General features: G+C 34.4%; 1 protein-coding gene, 1 long non-coding RNA gene and 1 pseudogene across 2 annotated transcripts; 2 read left to right on the forward strand and 1 right to left on the reverse strand.

The window, feature by feature from the left end:
* The first annotated feature begins 224 nt into the window (after positions 1-224).
* LOC130049561 (uncharacterized) lies at positions 225-860 on the forward strand. The gene is made up of 3 exons (XR_008798110.1): positions 225-330; positions 429-557; positions 667-860. It is a non-coding gene; the product is annotated as an uncharacterized LOC130049561 (long non-coding RNA).
* A 584-nt stretch (positions 861-1,444) lies between these two features.
* LOC125662054 (putative nuclease HARBI1) lies at positions 1,445-4,358 on the forward strand. Its single transcript, XM_056147565.1, has 4 exons — positions 1,445-1,871; positions 2,850-2,962; positions 3,770-3,881; positions 3,973-4,358. The coding sequence occupies exons 1-4, from the start codon at positions 1,445-1,447 to the stop codon at positions 4,356-4,358; spliced, it is 1,038 nt and encodes a 345-aa protein (XP_056003540.1).
* Positions 4,359-6,345: 1,987 nt separating this feature from the next.
* Positions 6,346-11,592, reverse strand: LOC125662057 (uncharacterized; annotated as a pseudogene).
* Positions 11,593-22,707: the final 11,115 nt, after the last annotated feature.

Consider the following 22,707-nt stretch of genomic DNA (forward strand, 5'->3'; position numbering starts at 1 on the left):
AAATATTAGGAACTTGTATATTTACTATGATGTTCATATTTGTGATATATTGCTCTTCCATTCATAACACTATACAAAGCTTTCCCACTGTATTGGACATAATTGAGAAATAAATCATGATCAAAAATTTTAATTCCATGCGATGACGTCACAAATATGTAAAGAATTAAATAATTTAGATATTCCCGGAACGCTGCACTATAACATCTAAACATGCGCATTACCTGTACAAACACTAACATATATTCCATCATCCGAAGGCGCTAGCAATAATGTATTGTCTTTGTTTTATTTATAGTATTCAAGAACGGTGAAGAAAAGAATATATTCGTAAGTATACAGTGTTATAAAGTTTGATGTACAGCAGCATGTTTTGATGTACAGTTAAGTACCAATATGATCATGTTTTCCTTAATGTTTTCCTACAGGGAGAAAACAGTCATATTTACCCAAACGCATTGTCGATGTATCTACTAAGAACAGGAAAATGGAAAATGCCCAAAACTTTTATAGAAAAATTTTCCAACCAACGATCAATCGAGTTTATTTTCGAAGAAGTACGTATAAAACTGCTGTTTCTTCATAAAGTTAATTCATTTTATTGAAGATAAACTATCGAAACTTGTTGGAAATCGTTTTGTATACAATGATATAGCTATATTTCAGAAAATGACTGACGATTTCAAGGAAGGTCTTTGGAAAGATTTGGAATCAAAGACCAAATCAGCATATCGTGTTCCGAAATGGAAACGGAAAGAAAAAGGTAGATTGAAAAATGAGATTATCATTTTTGTTTTCGGACCAGCCGAATCAGACAAGGGTATGACGATATGTGTGCCAGTGTATTGTCACTGAGAATCCTCTATTTTACATTCCTCTTTATAAGAATATATCATTGTTCCCTAAGTTATACTCAATCGTCCCTACAGTATTTCTGTATGTAGACCTAGGATTTACATATCTATACCTTACAACATCACATCTGTTGGAATATTAAAATTAATTATTTACTTGATATGCTGTTCAACTGTAATGCTTTAAAGTGCGGGTGTGAATTGATAACTGAGTTGCTATAGAAACGGTGTATTATCATACGGGTGAATAGACACGGAGTACACGCGTCATGTGAAATTAGCATTCGTGCTATCCCTCTGTGAGTCTGTAAGTGTACAAACAGTACCTACCTGAGTATGTGTATCGCATTCTGCAACAAAACCCAGCGTCTCATGTTTGTAAACCTGGCCTGGATTTCTCGAAAAAATCTTAAGTCCAAACTCAGACTTAAGTCTGATATTTTACTCAAATTTCTGAGAAGAATCTCAAATCTGAGAAAACTCAAATATTTGGATTTCTCAAAAAAATCTAAGATCGATTTATAACTCCGCTGAGATTAAATCTTGAGATACCTTCTTAGTAGTCTCAAATCTTATCTTACATCTCAGATATGGCGATCAAAAACAGATCACAACGTCGTCGTCGCCGGCATCGTCAGCTTATAGCATATAACAGACTCGTGGATCGCGAAAATCCATTAGAAAATTTGTGTGAAGTAAAGGTGTTTAAGAGGTACCGATTTAGGCCTGATACAGTTCTTTACATCACTGGTTTGCTCGCCCCTTCTCTTACACGCGAAACTCTGAGGAGTTGCGCTCTACCACCCCTTCTTCAAGTCCTCGTAACACTGAGGTTTTTAGCGACTGGTGGGTTTTACTCGCTTATTTCGGACACCTTTGCCTCTCTTTCCCCACCTTCCATATGCAGAGCAGTGAGAGACGTGTGCCGTGGTTTGTGCTGGGTGGCAAGACAATTTATCAACATGCCGACAGGTCCAAGAATGGTACAAGTGAAACAAGAATTTTTTGCCATTGCAGGTAATTTAAACTTCCAACATCGACAAGTCAAGGGAAATAATTCTGCAACTCAGGTTATATCGTACCGCAAATTTTTCGTATTGAACAACAAACGTACATACATACGTATTAGGAATGAAAACATTGCTTCACTTGTGATATACATGTATTATCGTGGTACAATCGATTATAAGAAAAAAGTTTGATTTGATTCTGACACATAAATAAAGCAGATATTTGCGGAAGTATTCGTTTATTCCAATGTATGGGTGGATCTAGACTTACAATTTTCAAGGGGAGTGTGGTTAGAAACGCATAATGCCGTCATTATTTGTACACAATTTAATCTTTATCAATTTGACATAGGGTTTCCTAATGTATTAGGCTGCGTTAATGGCACCTACATCAAAATAAAAGCACCTTCCATCAATGAGCCATATTATATAAATCATAATTTCCATACCCAAGAATTGTACTGTAATATAGTTTAAATTTTGAAATCTTTTAAAATTACTAGATATAACTCGTTTCCACACGTGAAATAATACACCATTTCGGACACATAAATAAAGCAGATATTTGCGGAAGTATTCGTTTATTTCAATGTATAGGTGGATCTAGACTTAAAATTTTCAATGGGAGTGTGGTTAGAAACGTATATATATGAAAGTCTAAAGATTGGTAACGCATAATGCCGTCATTATCTGTACACAATTTAATCTCTATCAATTTGTCATAGGGTTTCCTAATGTATTAGGCTGCGTTAATGGCACCTACATCAAAATAAAAGCACCTTTCATCAATGAGCCAGATTATATAAATCATAATTTCAATACCCAAGAATTGTACTTTAATATAATTTAAATTTTGAAATCTTTTAAAATTACTAGATATAACTCTTTCCACACATGAAGTAATACACCATTTCATGTATATTTCTACTATAGTCTGATCAATATTAACAAATGATCATAAGTTATCAAAATATTATATATCTAGGTTTCCCAAATGTTCTGGGATGTGTTGATGGGACCTTCATCAAGCTGCAAGCACCATCACAGAATGAACCAGACTATGTGAATAGGAAAGGATATCATTCTCTTAATGTGCAGGTATTCTCTGCATTTAACCTTAGCATATTCATGAATCATATTCGATTTCACAACACAACACAGTATGGTATGATTTTTGATAATGTATTAATAATTTCATTTATGCCACAACAGAAACAACAGGGCCTATGGGCGACATTGCTCATCTGTGAAGATGGGTAACTAGTTAAACAAGTCTTAATTTACACAATATAACATGTTTTCATAACTTGAAGTTTTATGCTTAATAAATACTACTGTACAATGGCTAAATATTCCAAAAACAACAAACATTCAATCAATGGATTAAAATATGGAATGTCAAAGATGACAACAATGATGAAGACAACAAAGATAGACTGAAAAGATCACACCAACCAGCAGTTCACATGAGCGAAACATAACACATATTACCTGGTGGCATTTAACATATCAACTTTATCACCATATTGCTAATACAGGAACACACCGAAACGCTACAGTAATGTCCATAAAATACCATCTTCGCTAGCCAAGTGTCTGATTCTCTTACTCTCATGAGAGTAAGTAAATCGGACACTTGGCTAGCGAAGATGATGCAATACAACATTGGATTCATTATACACAAATACCCCGGTATTCAAAAACTTCCTATATACATCTCAGGATATAACCTATATGATGGTTCAAACATTTTGCATGCAAGTTCATACATCTAGTTTGAATGTAATCGCATAGGAGACTATTACCAAACAAATATGACATAAATTATTGTCCAATAAACTGACAGTTAAAACTTGTTTTTGCAATGATAATTTGAATTAATTCTTTATAAAATAATGATTTCAGATGCTATGTGATGCTAAGTATAGGATCCTAAACTGTGTTGCGAAATGGCCAGGAAGTGTGCACGACAGTAGAATATTTACAGACAGTCGTATCTCTGTTGCCTTTGAAAATGGTATATATCATCAATTAAGAATTTTATAGGCTTTGGGATAGTATAGTGTACCAATACATTAGACTGTACAATATTTTTTCTATATCAACAGGACAATACAAAGGTTTCCTTCTTGGTGACTCGGGATACCCCTGCAAGCCCCATCTTATGACGCCATTTCCTGTTCCCTCTACTCCAGCAGAAGTCAAATTCAACAACTGCCATGCTAAAACAAGAGTTCTCATTGAACAGACTTTCGGAATTCTTAAGAAACGATTTTCATGTTTGTCCACTGGCCTACGCACAACTCCAGACAAGGCATGCAGTATCACTTTGGCCTGTCCAGTCTTGCACAACATTGGTATTGAAGGAAATGATATCTTAGATGTAGACGAATTATTTGTAAACCAGGAGGATGTTAGTTTTGATGTTGGGGACCAAAGAGATGGCAATCATGTTAGGGATTATATTTGTCAGGCATTTTTTTTCTTGAAATAAAACAGGTTATATATTACTAATGTAAAACTTATACGGTACTAAAGGTTTGGACGATATACAGCAAAAAAGATAGGTTAAATGTTTTCTTAAATGATGACTATTAAAAGGGCATGGACACGATTTTAGCTGAAAAATTTCAAACTTTTATTTTTCCAGTTTTAATGTTTACATTGCTTAACTTTAAAGGTATTTCTAATGGTCAGCAAAAATTCGAATGTCATTTGTCGAGGTACATGGGAGATACAGAGGTCACAAGTCCTTGTTGTGTAAACAAGCTTGTGTCATGTTTTGTTCATATAAGTTAAATATACTTGTAAAAGTTTTGGTTAAAGCAGATTTTTCATATTACAAGTTAATTCGGAACACAATTAAACAGTTTCTGGAGTTTGTCACATCTCATTTTGTTTAAAACACATTTTTTATGATGAAAAATTCTCTCACTCGATAATAAAATAAATTCAATATACTTAGCAATCTATAAGTATACGAAAACATGGTTCGGGCCTTGTTTACATAACAAATAATTGTGAGTGCTGTATCTAACTTGTAACTCAACAACTGACACTCAAATTTTGGTTGACCATTAAAAATACACTGTACCTTAGTAAAGCAATGGGAAAATAAAATTTGAAAATTCTCGGCTCAAATTTTGTCCATGTCCCTTTGAAATATTCATTGAATATAAATACTCATTAATGCATCACAAAATGAAATGTTGGAATGCATCAAAACAAAGTATACATAATATTTTACATTAATTCATACAAATCAAGTATATCTTCCCAGCCATACTACATACCTTGTCTATTTCAAATTTTGTAAAAATAATAGCACCATACATTTTTCCAGATAACAACATTTTGATACTGTAGATAAAAAACATTTAATATGCTGTACAATAACATTCTGCTTATACATAAATAGGCAAAGTTTTACACACATATAGTCCTACTGAAACCCATAGATGTTAATAGGAAAATGATCTAGCAATGCCAACACCTACATCAAAGAGATGGAAAAAGTATGGAAGATGAAGAAATCCTAAATAGTATTTGTAATGTACTTGTAAATTCTTACTCTCGAATATTATTTTACTGTTCTACACATACATGTACATAGAATATATACCAACCCTGTGAATCACAACAGAAACAAAAAATAACTAGTTCTAATTGTAACGGAGATCGTTATGGATGTTCCCCAATCTCTCATCACTACTAAAGAAGTGATGCCATTGTGCTTCAACACAACAAATCATTTTACATATACAGTTTTTATTGTTTGAACCTATGATGTCTATATCATTCCAATTTTTATTTCATAAGGGAATTTATCGATTTTCTAAATATCTGCCAATCAAAGCAAAGCACATGTGCATGCAGATTGATCATTTTGACCATGTCAATCAATTGAAACTGTTAATATATATCCAAGATATAACTTTCAAAAGATTTCATAGAACAAGATGCCCATAGGCCACATCACTCACAAGCTTTGGTACCAAAAGACAGGTCTTGTCACATATCAATATGATTAATGACCCTGCTTTTCTTGAGAAGATTTTTATAAGATTAATCCTATACATTACCATTGAAAAACATTGATACACTATTTTGGTCCCACACTACCCAAAAATACCATGATCTGAACAAACTCGAATCTACACTATGTCGGGAAGCATTCATAAAAATTTCAACTTTTCTGGGCCAGTGGTTCTTGAGAAGATTTTCAAATGATCCTAACTTAATTTTGCCTTCTCTTGAGGGAGCAGGGCCCTTCATTGGAATGAAATTCATTCCCCTTCAATGTAGGATGATTTATGCCACTTTTGATTGAAAATGGGAATAGTGGTTCTTGAGAAGATTTACAAAAGACATGCAATACATTTTTACTACTTCATGTGCTTGAGCACTTTCTGAGAACACTCCCAGACAAAAAAGTATTGGGGAGAAAAAGAAGAGGGGGAAACAGAGTAAAAACAAAATGCCTACTGCTCTGAACATGCCTTGTCCATTTTAGATTGCAAAACTTTGATTTTCATTCTATAATTTCCTGTCTTTGTTTGGTAAGCCTCCCTTTCTGTCCGAAGGGTTAAGATCTCTTCATCCTCCATCGTCTTCCGTCTCTTTGATGTGGATGGTGTTGGCAATGGACCCAAGTCAATGACCTGACAGTTCACTGTTGCACTGGAACTGGCTACAATCATTTACAAATTGTAGTACATAAATCATGAAATAGAAGTACAAGATTTCAATTAATATCAGGTTCTGCAGCAGAATGGTTGCAAAACACAATTCTACATTGAATGATTTCAGTTAATGTCTTTTGTATATGTATAACTTTTCTAGCCCAGTGGTTCAAGAGAAAAAGATTTCTAAAGAATGTCCCTATATATTCGCATGTAAAACTTTGACCCCCTATTGTAGGTCGGGGCGACCTACAACCATGGACCATGATTTTAACAAAATTGAATCGGCATTATGTAAGGAAGCAGTACTGCTTCGTCATGTAAATTTTAATTTTTCCAACCCAGTGGTTCTTAAGATGATTTTAATTACCCCAACCCATTTTTGCATTTCTGTAATTATCTCCCCTTTGTAAGGGGCATGGCCCTTCCATTGAACTAACAGGTGAGCTAACATTAAATACATGTACATGTAACAATGAAACCTTTATGAATTATTTCATATTCACATACATGTGGAGGCAATCTCAGATGAGGAAGCATGTTGCTGTGGCACATCATTTGGCACAGAGCAAAGTATCACTGCAATGAAAAATAGTGTTAGTGTAAATAAACTTCGTTCCATCTCGACAAAATCATTATGTATTTTCTGTTGAACAACTGTATCTTTATAATACTGTTTTTATATTAATAATAATAATGTGCGTCATTTACATAGCGCATTATATAATTTGTAATTACTCTAAGCGCTTTAACAATGTAAAATGTAAAACATGATAAGATTAATCAGAGCATAAAATATAACATCCAAATAAAATAAAACAATTTAAACATTACGAGTTCATGCGACAAACCATATTAATGGTACAAGTTTCAAGTTTGTTTAATAATGTATGATTAAAGGTACATTGTACATATGTTGTAAAGTGAAATGTGGACTGTTTTTCAATGCATATTTGGGGGGGGGTGGTGGTGACATGTAGAAAACTTTAGAAAAGACACAAGAATTGAAAAGACAATTACAAGAATTATGTCAGTTAAGAGTTGCATATAAATTGGGCCAAAATTAAAAGTATTTGTTTGATGCACATGTACATGTACTCCAACATACAACTTTCAAGGTTGGACATTTTATATCAAGAGAAAAAGTTTGGTTTGCTAAATGAGAATCATTCAATACATCATGGACATGAATAATTGTTAAATATGAAAATTAGGAGTTTGGCTTAATAAATGAGAATCATTCAATACATCATGGACATGGATAATTCATTAATTGTCAAATATGAAAATTAACTTTTATTTTGGCATCAGAAGATGTCAAGATTTCCCCCCACAAAGTCCTTAATTATTTGGCATGAATGAATATTATACATTGGGGTAATGTACATCAAATATTTTTTTTTTAATACTTGGCCTTACTAACTGATACAATTTAATTGTTTGTCTGTATTTCTTGGGTATACCCTGCAACACAATTTGCTAAAATAAGAGCAAAATTATATCAATCAATGTATACATGTAATAGAGCTAGTTGGTTGTGAAAGGTGTATGTACCATGTATACAACACATAATAGGTTACATTTTGAAAATTCATGTACACTATATACCTTCCTCTGTGTCATGTCCTCCAGACAGACCACACAATGTAGGCCTGTCCCCCATTCCATCAATAATTTCTGCCTCCACTGGAGTGGGCGAGGGAGGCTTTCGTCATCCACCAGTTGCCGGTCTCCTGATGGCATCCGCTTTCTCCTTTGCTGAAATTTATTTTTCACATCAGTATACTATAAAAAATGAAAGAGTGATGCACATCTGATATTTAGCAACAATTGTGGAGACATGCAAACATACATGTATATTATATGAACATCTATACTAGTAACAATTTTAAGGAATTTTTTTATAGATACGATGATTAAATGTTAATATAAGCATACTTTGTTTTCTTTAACAAATGTCTCCCCATCTCCCCAAATTGAAATTACACCAGATTGCACCCCCTCCTCTCTCCTCAATGTACTCCATAATACGGAAGAGAAAGCAGGAACATCTATAATAGGCCTTATGAACTACATTTTGTGCATTGACGAAAAAGATGGAGAAAAACAATTAAACATCAACGTGATCTATGTCATTATTGTATATGATACAAAATCGATGAATGTTATCATGTTGAAGTACTAGTTGGAAAGTTGAACATACCATAAAAGATGGGCTTAATGCGATTACAACCCCCACCCCCATGCCATACCCCTTTGTTTTAGGTTTGAATACTGCTTCTTCACCTCTTCAGTCCCCCTTTGACTGGTTTCAGATTGTCTACATAATACACATACATTGTATTATTTCAAAGGTGAAATAGAATGAAATGCTCTTTAAAAAATCTATAGACTGTTCATTTAATGGATCATTTTAGTAAATATTACCATATCATATATTTTTAATAGAATGTAATCAAATTTAATTTAGAATGAAAAGAACAAAGGATAAACTCATAAAGTATGACTACACAATTATCTGTAAAATATCCTGAAAACCATATTTTATTGGGAATGAGAAATCATTCATTTCCCATAATAAGGTTCGGTACAATACATCTCCTGAAAATATTAGCTGTATAGCACATAAGTGAATAATTCATGTGTGTTGTAAGTATATGTAGCCATTCACAAGAGTTTAAAATGGATTTTAAATTTTGATTTCAATTAAATGTTAGTTATATCGTAAAATCATTTTTTAAAAATCTGATATATTTTTTTTAGGTATAATCTGGCATTTTTCAGATGCATGTAGATATTCATAAATGCACATTAAATTCCATTTTTGTAAAAAAAAAAAAAAAAAAATATAAAAAAATAAATTCTAACAGCGACATACAGACGGTGTGTTTGTGTATATCTACATATATGTACACACACATAAATGCATTTGATGTTCATTAAGGCTGGGTATAGATATTGCAGGAACCGGTAACTTATACTATGCTACCCCCTAAATAACTAAAAAAAAAACACAACATTTTATTTGGGGATGGTATAGGCCTAGTATAGATCCCCTACAATCATGACGATTACAAAATTAACGGTTCATGTGTATATATATAATACACAAGTACTTATCTCAAAAACCTCGCATGCTATGGTACACGTATACATATATAGCATAGCTTGCGAAGTTTATAACACAAGCGTCTGTAGTATATTACGACTACTTCCTCAGTAATCAAAACTCGAACTATTCAAATTCGGAAATGCACTGGTACATGTAACAAGTAATAAGACCATGCCAATTTGTAATCTAGTTCGTCGGATTCGCCGCTTCTAGTTGTAACAAATCTAAATTATAATATTATCAAAAAATAATATCCGCCCGCGTGTTCAAAAATATCCGTAAATATTTTTTTAAGTTTTTACAACAAGCGCACAAATAACCTTGATGTATATGCTGACAAATGACAGAAATGTGGGCTCTCGAGAAATTTCCTAACAGTGTAATACGGTAAAGTTATTCATGATGTATATCTTAATATGTACGATACTTCATAACACTGGATTGGAAGTTGTTCCTTATGCTGGAAGCCGATGAAACTTTTGAAGCGCTATTCGATGCCACTATTTAGAGAACATTGATAGCGTATGATTGATTGTTTGATTAGCCTATATATTGACTGAAGTCTCTCTTGAGAACATTTCACTCACATGAAGACGTTACCATTGCTGGTGAAGGGCTGCAAAAGTTAGGCCTATGCTCAGCGCTTATGGCACTGAGGGATCTTTATCGTGCCACACCTGCTGTGACAAGGATCTCAGTTTTTGCAGTCCTATCTGAAGGACCGCCCCATTTATTCGCCTCTTACAACAAGCAAGGGGTACTGATCGATGACTATTTTAAACCCGACCGACAGTTAACGACAAATTCACAAAAGGTTTGGTGATGTCATATCAAAATTCAAAAAAAATGCTCAAAGCGATGCAATGGATATTGCATTTGCAATGAATGTCAAAACTGGATGTGTCCCTAGCAATATGCATATCTCTGAATCGAAAGTTTGTAGAGATGAAACTTAAATAAAATTCTTCAAAAAGACCTTATCAGTTAACGTTGCAAAGTACATGTATTAGGTATAAAGAAAATAAGTCTTTGAAACCTGAAATACTTCTAATTTATTGTAAACTATATCAACAAAGTTGAAAAATATTAAGTTTATGTGGTAAACAAATGATATCCGATGATTTTAGATCTTTATTTTTAGGCGCCCGCTTTTTAAAATCACACTTAATTCAATTAAAAATATTTATATTTCTTGTATTCGCTCGCCTCATAATTTTTATCTCCAAAATTAAAAATAATATTTGTAAAATAATTTCGCCCTCTCGCCTCACTTTTTTTGTTTGAAAATTCGAAGAACTATTTTACAAATTGGTGTGGCCTATAGGGTATGTGTAAAACACGTTCGTCTTAATCATAGTGAGATGAAAATATTTGTTAAAAATAGAAATCGAGTTTATATAGGGGATATGAAAATATACTTCCATTGCAATCGAAGCAAGGTGTAGATTCGCATTCGGGGTAATCCCAAACTCGTATGATACGATGGTCTCGCTTCCGGTAAACAAAATGAGCAGATCGGTACCAATACAATTCGTCTCAGTAGCATGTATCAACAAACACTCGACTTTGATAATGAATATATGGATGTCAAAAATAGTTAAGAAATTTTAGATTTTGATTAAGATTAATTTCATCCGATTAAATTATTTATTTATTTAAAACATAATGCGTTTGTGCAATGTTCCGAGGATGAACTCCTTTTCAATAAAAGGTACACAGATTTTGTTGATAGGAAAAATATTACACAGTACTTACGCATTGACGAATTGGGCGACTTCCTCCCACGCCGATTCCTTCACACGAGAGTTCTTCACTCCCCCTGGCCCCTTCATTTTGCCGAAAAGGCGGTCATCTCTGCATCGGACCGCCTCCACCAAGGCCAAACGCTTTCTTTCGGTCCAATTTGGTTTACGTGCTTTAGGAAAGTCCTCCATCTTGACGTTATACGCGGCAGAAGACAAGCAGACGATTTGTTTACGAAAGATACAGCTGTGCGGAAGCTACGTTTTTTGACAGTGTCGTGAGGAATAAACTCAGCTGAGTAATAAGATTAACTCAGCTGAGATTTAACTAAGATCGTTTTGAGAAATGTAATTGAGGAAAAATCTCAACTGAGATAAAACCTCAGACTTAAGTTGAAACTGAGTTTAAGATTTGAGATTTTTTTTCGAGAAATCCAGGCCTGTTCAGTTATTTTTGAAATATTATTTCTGTATAATTTAAAATTCTAAATCATTTTGAATATTATGATACACGCACAATTCTCGTCTACATTGTACATTGGTCTATCAATAAATATTGGTTATTGCTTAGGGGTTTTCGGTTAGCTTCTCAATGCTAAAAATACTATGAAAGACCTTGAAAATAAAAATAAAATGATGACCTTGACCTTTGACATCATCTTGAAGGTCAATTTCATCGGTCTTAATGCAACTGGGACATGTCTCTTCACTATATCAATGTAAAAGTTATAGGCTTAGATAATGATATTAGAGACTTTCAGGGTCAATAACTATGCTTAAGGGTTTTCGTATCCCTTCGATTAATATTTCTATGCAAGATACTTTTTCTGTGAATTCATTAGCGAAGGTTTCATGTCTCTATGACTTTCCGTTAAGTAGGAGTAGCGATAACAAGGTTTTCAGCGCGAGTCTCTGAAATTGACAGAAGGGTCAAAGTTCAAAGTTATAATGCATACTATCGGAACAAATCAAGAAGTCAATACTTACCCATATAATATGTCAACGCTATCTTAAGCAGGAAAGAGAGTATAAAAAGTACTATTTTTTCCTTTGCTGGTGACCTTGACTTAATTTTCAAGGTCAAAGATCGTATTCCAGTTGGTCTCATGTCTCTACGACAAACCGTTCTCAAGTTTGACATGTTTTACGAATAAATCACAAAACTTAAAAGAGGCATTAACTCCCTTTAAGGGACAACGAATCCCTTCATTTGAAATTATTCGATTCTACTAATTACCCTCTATGCTTTATGAAAGGTTTCATCCTCCCATCATTTACGGTTAAAAAGTAATAGCGATAACAATGATTTCTACGAAAGGTCCAATAACTCCGTAAGGGGTCAAAGTTCAATTACGCAGGGTGAAATGTATTCGTTTCTCAAGAAGTACTATATAATGGACTATAAAGTTTTTCGATAAGTCTTAAGACGATTTTTTTACGGCAGGAAAATAATAATAACTAGAAAATCATTACTAGTAATGAGTAGGTCTTCCATTATACTACTTCCTGTCGATTGAATGTTCATTTTCTTCACACATTATCCGTTGATATTAAGGTCATCAGTGTTGGAAATAAACTGCAGTTCAAATTGCTTTAGTCAAATTCGGTTCCAGTTTTGTGAAATGCATTGGAACATAATCGGATATAATTAATGACTGGAAAAAAATACCCAGCCATCTCTGAGAAATCGTGTCGACAAAAAAAAGGGGGAAACTCTATTCAAAAAGTGAAAAGTCTTATTTTCCGAATTATTTTCCTGTTGTCTTTATTCACTTTCGGTCATGACCGGAAGAGCTCCAATTGAATAAATATTTCATTCTACACCTTAATAATTCTCAACTAATCATACTTCTAACTTTTCTTCAAAAATACCCATATTTGAGACAACTTCCAGTTTTTCGGTCGGCACTTCCGGTGGACATATTTTACATGAACAAGACCTAATCATCATCCATAATAGCCCCAATATCTGTCAAAACAAAAAAAACTTCAAAAAAGCATATTTTTATATCGCTTCCTGTCACGACCGGAAGTGACGGCTACGCACGATTCTCACATGATGGAAACACACTGATGACTGACTATCAGTCTTGAAAACTTGAGACTTCATTCGTTCACATTTGCAGAATATTAGCTTGAACAAATTCTCATTTAAAGACTGCTAATCTCGCGACCGGAAGTAGATTTCACCAAAATATTTTAAGTTACTCTAAACATTTGCAATGTCAATAACATACAAGAAAATCATTTGTAATACTCCATATACAAGCGAGATTTCAGTCAGAGTCAAAAACTCAATTTTTCCAGTTTTCTTTTAAAACCGGAAGTTGCCGTTTTTGCTTCCGGTAGGATCAACATATTTCAAAAGAACAAGAATGAAACAGAAAGCTAATGTTCGTTCTGCGTCAAAAGAAAAAAATCTGAAATTTTCGATTTCTTTGATCACTTCCGGTGAGGTCCGCAAGTGACGGCTGACGGAGTTAACCATATTCCTCAAACCTACTTGTCATGATATATCTATCCAGAACGTTTGGTGCCTTAATCTTTAAATGTTGCTGAGTAATTTTATAAACAAAATCTCATTTCGAGGACAGGAAATCGCGCGACCGGAAGTAGATTTTACAAAGATAGTTGACGTTACTTTAGATATTGTCAGTGTCAGTAACATATTTGAAAATTATTTAAAATACTTCATTCACAAGCGAGATTTATGGGAAATACAAATGTCCAATTTATTTCGATTTTCTCTTATAACCGGAAGTTGTCGTTTTTGTTTCCTGTGGGACTTACATATTTCGAAACTGCAAAAGAGATGCAATAAAGTGATGCAAGGTTTTATATAAAAAAAAAAGAAAAGTTGAAATTTTCGATTTCTTTTATCACTTCCGTTGACGACAGGAAGTGATGGCGGACGTGCTTAACCCAAACTGGCTCGCCTACTCCTTAAGGTCTATCACTCGTGTAAGTTTGGTATCTTAATCTTTTACTGTTTCTGAGATCTCGCGCGGACAAAATATTTTTGAAAAAAAAAAACGGAAATCGGACATATCTGACGAACGGAAGTAAATTCAAAAAAATGAAGAAAAAAAGTCTGGAGGTATTTTTATCCTCTATCATCCCTGAAAAATTCAAGAAAATCCATCCAGCCATCTCTGAGAAATCGTCAGTGGAAAAAAAAATATTCCGCAATTTCGAAATAGAAAAACCCATATGTGAGCACAACATCTTGTATCATGTGACTCAGTTTTTGTTACTGGATAATCCTTGAAGCGTTTAATGAAATTTAAACACCACTATAAGTGAACCTGTAATTTATTAATCATGTTCAAACTAATGAAAGGTGAAGATAACGAAGTAATAAACCAAGTTCAAACAAAACAAAAAACTATTAAAAGTAATTGACTGCGACAACTTTAAAACAGTTAACAACCGTTTACTAATGACTACGTTTGCAAATGAGTGAATAAACATGTAAATTACACAAATTGATTCCCATCTAAAAACAATGATATCAAGAAGGTGGCGCACAAAGAAGGCCACAAAGCAATGAAACGTGCGAACAAGTTGCTGCTTGATATGCTGATTGATGGTACACCTGGTGGTCCTCATTCGGTACACTACCGTTAAAACGACTTTGAAGACACTTGCTAAAATCTATAAAGGGATATCAAGGGACCTAATGTCACATGCGCCGGGTACATATAGTGTGGACTTCATTTCCACTCTCCTGTACACTAGTACATGAAGCTGACACCAGTTGAAATTTTAAGTATGTAATTCATTTTAATTTTCCAACACGGACATGTCAAATTCATATTAAAATAAAAGTACCTAACGTGGATCTCACACTTTGCCAATTTGTTTCCGCATCGACAAAATATAACAACTGGATGAATAAAGTAAGAATTCCCAAATTAAGAACTTCTTTTCATTGACAGCAACATTATTGTTATTTATTATGTTCACAAGTTTTCTTATTTAGAAAGTCCATTTCCGTTTACAATATTGGTAAAAGCAAATTTGCCTTTTACCCACAAAATAAAACATGCCCTGTCGTGTCGTGATGAACTTGCAAATTCTCTGTAAATTTATACGGATTTGAATTACAGAAATATCCACCCTTGTACAGCTTTAGAATATTGTAACGAATCAACAGCGATAGTCTTCCATCTCGACTATCCAGTGGGGATCCGGGTTAAAATAGGTCCCAGTACCCCCTTGCTTGTCGTAAGAGGCGATTAAATGGAGAGGTCCTTCGGATGAGACCACAGCAACCGAGGTCCCGTGTCACAGCAGGTGTGGCACGATAAAGATCCTTCCCTGCTCAATGGCCATAAGCGCCGAGCATAGGCCTAAATTTTGCAGCCCTTCACTGACAGTGGTGACGTCTCCATATGAGTAAAATATTCTCGAAAGGGACGTTAAACAATATTCAATAAATCAATCCATCTCGACTAAGCGCCAGGTTGACCTACAATAACAAATTGACGCACGACTTCGAATGACGAATGTGGGAACAAACGGTTTGAGACGAACGGTTTTAAATGAGAACGGAACGTTTTGGTCTGGGAAAGAAACGATTTGATGTGGGAATAGGGCAGCAGTATGCCCCAGGCTCTGTATATGAATATTTCACAGAATTAAGTGCATGTCATGAATCAATTAAGACATTATATGTATATTTATGATTTTTTATTTTTAGATTTCCATATGGTTGCTGACGAGGCCGACGGGAAAACAGGTTTCTTTATATTTTTAACCAATTTACCGATGGTAAAGTCGGTCGTGGCACACTGATTTTGACTACAGATTTCTCCGTTTACTTGATATAGTGCTCACGGCGAGTATGAGATTGATAGCTGTTTCTATCTGTTAGCCCGTCGATTCCGGTTCAGACAGGAAGTGGTTGGAAAATGTATGATATTCAGATTTTGTAGAATGAGTTTCTCAGAGATGGCTTGGTGGATTTTCTTGCAATTTTCAGAGATGATAAAAAATTGTAATACCCTTAGATAATTATTTTTTTTCATTTTGATAAAACTCACCACTTCCGTTCGTGAGACATGTCCGATTTCCGTTTTTTAAAAGATATCAGAGGTAACCTCAGAGACTACTACAAATAATCGAGTGAAACTTTCAGGGATAATAGATCTATCAATTGTTTAATGCTTTCTTGTACTTTAGTTTATTGACGTCACTTCCGGTCGTCACCTGAAGTGATAAAAGAAATTTCAAACTTTTTTTCTTTTAAATTGAAACGCATACCAGTTTATTAGGTCTCTTCTGAAGTGTCAAAAATGTCGACCCCGTCAGACGTCAAAACGACAACTTCCGGTTTCTCAATAAGATACTCTTAAAATTTCATCTTTTGTGTCCCAATACACATGTATATCTCGCTTATATTTCAGGTGTGTGATATGATTTTCATATATCTGAATGATAGTATCAATTTTAGAGTGTTAGTGACACTGCTTGTCATCAGAATATATTTCTTTCTTTTTAAAAACAAATTCCTGATACTTTTCCATGTAAACATTCGATCTCCTATTGTGGCCCCATCCAAGCCTTCCGGGTTATGATTTTAATAAATTCAAATCTGTACTACCTGATGATGCATGCACATCAAAATTACTAACCATAGAAATGTTACTCAAAATACCCCATAAAGATTTTTCATCTGTAGTTCCATATAACCCTTCCATTCAATAAATTCGAATTTATACTATCGGTTAATTCCATAAAAAGTGAAGAAGAAAAAACGAACAGTGATCAATCTCATAACTCCTGTAAGCAATACAAAATAGAGAGTTGGGCAGACATGGGCCCCTTGATATACCAGAGATGGAATCAGATAAACGAAAAAGTCAGAACTGAGTGCCAAAAAGTAGCCCAACATTCGGTGTGAAGCACGACAGACAATCAGAGTAATTAAGTATCCCTTGCTTTAAATATTGGCAATTTAATGTACACTAATGACAGTTGCAAACAGAGAACAATATTGAACATGTATTTGAAGTTATTCACCAACATAAAACTTATTCAAACCGTACGATTTATTCCAGAAGTTGGATTAGATGTGAAAGATTCCAACATTCTTGGTTTGATGTTTTTTGCACTTCTGAAAAAGGGATACTATGATGGCGCTAAGCAACTTATAGAAATAGGCTGCGTAAGCGTAATGTTACTTAATTTTTTTTCAAACGAAGTAGTGCATGTAAGTATCTGAAATTTGCAGAAACTGGTAATCTATTTGTACACCCTCTCTGCAAAAGATATTGATTGCAATCCTAACGCATGGTCCGCTCAATATATTCAGAACCCTTTGCTCTACATCCGTCATATTTTGTGTACTAGTAGCCCTGCAGACCCAAACTATACCAGACTAAAGAAAATATAATCTGCTTATGAACTTCTTGCTGGGTAGATATTTACCATGAGATACAGGTAACCTTGAAGGGGATTTAGGCCCTTAGTGATTTTATATCAAACCTTAAAAACTTTTCTGCACTTAAGAACCCTTTCATGGATATTAGTACGAAAAAAAGCTTTTTAATTAACGTCCCGTGAGGATCCGGGTTAGAATAGGTCCGCAGTACCCCTTGCTTGTCGTAAGAAGTGACTAGCTAGGGTGGTCGTTCGGACGAGACCGCAAAACCAAGGTCCTGTGTCACAGCAGTTGTGACACGATACAGATTCCTCCCTGCTTAAATCGCAACCCTTTGCCAATAATGATGACGTATCCATATGAGTGAAAGATTCTCGAGAGGGACGTTAAACAATATACAATCAATCTTTTAATTTACAATGTTTATTTATATGATACATAGTTTGTAACTCACTACTATCCGGGTTTCATGTCTGCATGTCATATGTCCAGTATATCAGTCCCCTACCGCTTGGTAAAATTGAAAGGGATTATAGCTTTATGCTCTTTCTGTCCCCCTGTCCCATTTTTAATAGCATCCATTATGCTCGTAATGATTCATTTGAAACTTATAGTGTAGTTCCAGAGTGGCAAACTAAAGATCAAGTTAGATTTTCGTAACGGTTGATTGAAATATGTTGATAATTGTATCGGTATAGGTCCGAATTCCCCATCTTTTGATTGGATGTGTTATTCTACAAGAGACGGCTGATGATTGGAAAACGAGTCTACTGCAAAAGGACAAGGTCTTACAGATGAAAACGTATGTATCATGTATTTCTTTAGTCTACTTCAATAGTTGTAACGATCTGAACTTGATTTATAACGCTGTTATGTTTTCTGGGGTTGATATTAGTTTCCAAACATTCTGTTGCCGCATATTATGGTTTACTTTGAGGTTAAAACTCATTGTGATTTGTCCATCTAACGTCATCAACATTCTTTGTATCATACAAATCGAGATTAAGTTTGGTGGCAGTATACTTTATTCTGGGAAAGACGCAAGTGTCAAAAGGTCAAATATCACTCGACTTTCGTTGATATGTTAAATGTTGCCGCACATTATCAAACTCCATAGGCATGTGTATCAAAGCTAGAAGATGGTCGTATTCCATGTTCATAGCGAATATATGAACATCACGATTTACTTTGGGGAGGAGGCGTACATGGTAGATGTATGAGTTTATTACACTTGGTAACTAAACAGGGAACAATTGCATGTATGAGTATGAAAGGCATTGTATTTTAGAAATAATTTTGAAATACACCAGGGCATGAACTGCAACATTTTACTTTTGGGAATCTCTGCCGTTACAGTAAACGTACTACCGTGGTATATTTATTGAGTAGCTTTGTATTATTGTGCGCATTGCAGCTTGCATTCGTAAAGAAATGGCTATCATGCCTCCCCTTCCTATAAAGGTGTGTTGCTAAAACGCGAAACGGAAGATGGGACGGAACGGGAAATATGTCATGTAATAATTTATGAGAAGGTCATCATTTTACAAAATAAAAGTTTTATCATGAACAAAGGAAGCAGAAATTACTCAGAGAGAAAGAGAGCGGGAAGTCATCCGAAGAATCCACCGTTCCATCTACTTCATACTAAATGCACATGCATTTTAAGATCATCATAACGTATACCATGAAAAATATCAACACAGAAAAAAATACTCATGCTGAAAAAGACTTGAAGACTTGAGTTTTCAAACTTTATATCCAATAAATTACCCCCCCCCCCCCCCCAACAACATTCTAAAATATATATATATTTTTTTTTTTCAAAATTTTCCCCCAAACTTGGCCTTCATAGATCAAACATGCTTGTATTTGTACTTTGTTGTACATCTGGTATAATACATGTATGTATGTATCGCATTAGATTTTAAAGCGAACGAGTCCGGTGTATATAAAAGGTTTGCCTCATTTGGGATGAATGTATGTGAAAGTTTGTATATTTACCGATACCCTGCGATTAGCGTTGAACCAGAAGATATACAGCTGGAAAGAAAGACTGAAAGTGAACCAATGAAAACTATGGTGAAGTTTACGATCCATAGTATGAGGAATTAACAGATCTATATGAAATAGCTAAAAGGTTTACAGACAATTTATGCTTGAATGGAATTAAAAGGTCATCTCATTAATCTTAATATTAAGATATAAGTACAGTGTATTTAGTTTAGAAATAAACTGTTAGAAGTCCTCCCTATTTAGGACTGGAGTGCTGCGGTCACAAAGTCCCTGTTAGTCAAGGATAATATATCAAACACAAGATGTTTCACTTGCTGACTTAATAAGATCAAGGTTTGTTGTTATATACATACCATACCCCCTGTTGTAAGTATACACATACACGGTATTGTGTGTATACTTACATGTACAACTGTATATATTTACAAATGACAATGTGCGTGAATGATGTTTTGCCACCCGGGGGGGGGGGGGGGCATTTAAAGTACCTGTGTTCTTTGCATTCTCTACCCATAGATTTCGCTGCTTGCAACACATCTGTCAAAGCTGACATTTTAAAATGCTTGTAAAACTCTTTGTAAATTCTTATACAAACGTTTACCTTCGCTTACTCAATTTATGATGCAAAAGTTTTATCGCTTGCAAACAAATTCCCAAACGTTTCATTTTAATCATAATAAAGTATTTCCTTTCGATGTTTGGTGTTATCTTAGCTACATTAATCATTCCAATTCTTAAATGCAGTTCCGTTTTCCGTTCCCCCTTTTAGCAACATCCCCTATATAGGTGGCAAATTGTTTTAGTGTGAATTCATCTTCTTCTCCAACTTCTCATCGAAGGTCTGCCGGGGTCATTATTTTGTTTTTGTCTTTCGACACAAACCTTTGATATTTGATGTGTGGCAAGTTTAATTTACCATCATATGTTCACAACACTGCTACTTGGTTGAAGCACTTATACATGAAGGTGACTGTTACATACTGTAATTTCCACTTTAAAGCTGATCCCTTAATGTTTCTTTTTTTAAAACTATGGAAAATGGAAGGAATGATATTAGTCTTATTTTGCTTAGACAATTCATCCAAGTTACAATTTGTAAAGATATCAAAGACAAAACTATTGGAAAGTTTGTATGTTTTCGAAAGAATGTGCACCAAACAGGCACTGCGAATAACGAGTGGCATTCATGAGAACGATATGAAGGGCAACACGAGAAGAACTAGAGATGTGACGATATCAGGACAACACATTGATCACGCAGGCAGACTTCTCCTGAATCACGGTTACATGTCAGACGCCATAAAGACAAAAAACAGTGATTATCTAAACGACGAAATCGTCAAAAAAGTCATCAATCAGATGTGGTACAAGCAAGAAAATATCTCTTTTAAACTAGTAAGTATTTATTATTTGCAAATTTTAGTATCTGATAACATTCATACATTCACACACATAATATAATAACATATCAAGGTTGACAGTAACCATGTAAAGAGTGGAAAGGTATTAGATATATTTTTCATACAGTCCATATTGTAATGCATATTTATATTCCCCAAACAAAGTTTAGGATCATATTGTTTTTACTCTGTTTCTTATTATTAAGGTCTTCCGTTCCAGACGGAAGACCTTATAGTGATTCTACTGTTTATTAAGGTCTTCCGTCTCAACGGAAGACCTTATAGTGATTCTTATGTTTCTTTTCCTCTATTATTAAGGTCTTCCGTTTCGACGGAAGACCTTCTTGTTATTCTGTTGTTTCTTTTCCTCTTTTATTATTAAGGTCTTCCGTCTCAACGGAAATAAAGGTTTATCATTGTCATCCGTCACTTCCGACCGTTACTGGAAGTGAACGAAAGAAACGCCAAATTTCAAAATTATGCTTTTGAAACAAAACTTGCATAGATTAATTAGGTCTCTTGCGGCGTTTCTGAAAATGTTAAACTTACCGGAAGTTTAACCAGCAACTTCCGGTTTTTAGAGAAAAACTTCGGGAAAATGGTTTTTCTTTGCTATCATATCTCTCGCTTATAATGCAAGTGTTTTTGTGATTTTCACATATATAATTGACATTATCCATCTTCAGAGTATAGTGAATCATTGTTTTTTTCGAAATTCACTTCCGTCAGTTAAATATGTACGATATCCGGGTTTTTCTCTCCAAGTGTTTTCTCATCAATACTCAAAGATTGAGTCTTGAAGCTTTCAGGAAAGTTAGATAGTGACTTGTAGATGTGGCATACGTGTTTCAACTTTCTTGATGTCACTTTCGTCATCCGCTGGAAGTACCATAAAATATGTAATATTTCATTGTTTAAATTCTAATCCTCATAAAATTATTTAATAGAGTGTAATAAGTCATATCATTTCCACCAGAAGTTGGTTGTTCGAAACCGGAAGTTGTCCAAAAGTATTTTTTATGGAAATTTTTAGTGTGCGTTCCTACGTGGTTCAATTGGAATTTTTAGTCGTTTTATGGACTCACGATATACTCGAAAGTGAATGAAACAAAACCGAAATTGTTTACAATTGATAAATCACGTCTTACATGTACGTGTTTATTTCTTTCATGTTTAGTCGTTCTTCACTAATTCACTAATTGAATTCTTCCAGTCAAGGTCCTATCTCGTCAGAAATTCGACGGAAGACCTATTCGTTGCTTGCAACGAGATCATTTGTAGTTTTCTTTTTATTCTTATTATTCCTCTTCTTTAATGAGAAATTTATCCGCGCGATTTTGTCAAAGTGCTTCGACAGATCCAATTCAAACTTTGTGAGCTGATAGGGGGTCATTAGGAGAGTTCCAATTAACTTTTCGAATTTTCAAAATGGCCGCCGTTTCAAGATGGCGGACAAAAAAACGTCAAAAACTCAAGGTTGTCGGATTTCAACCAAATTCTATTTCTAGG

The sequence above is a fragment of the Ostrea edulis genome, chromosome 8 (genome assembly GCF_947568905.1).
Source record: "Ostrea edulis chromosome 8, xbOstEdul1.1, whole genome shotgun sequence".
NCBI lineage: Eukaryota > Metazoa > Mollusca > Bivalvia > Ostreida > Ostreidae > Ostrea > Ostrea edulis.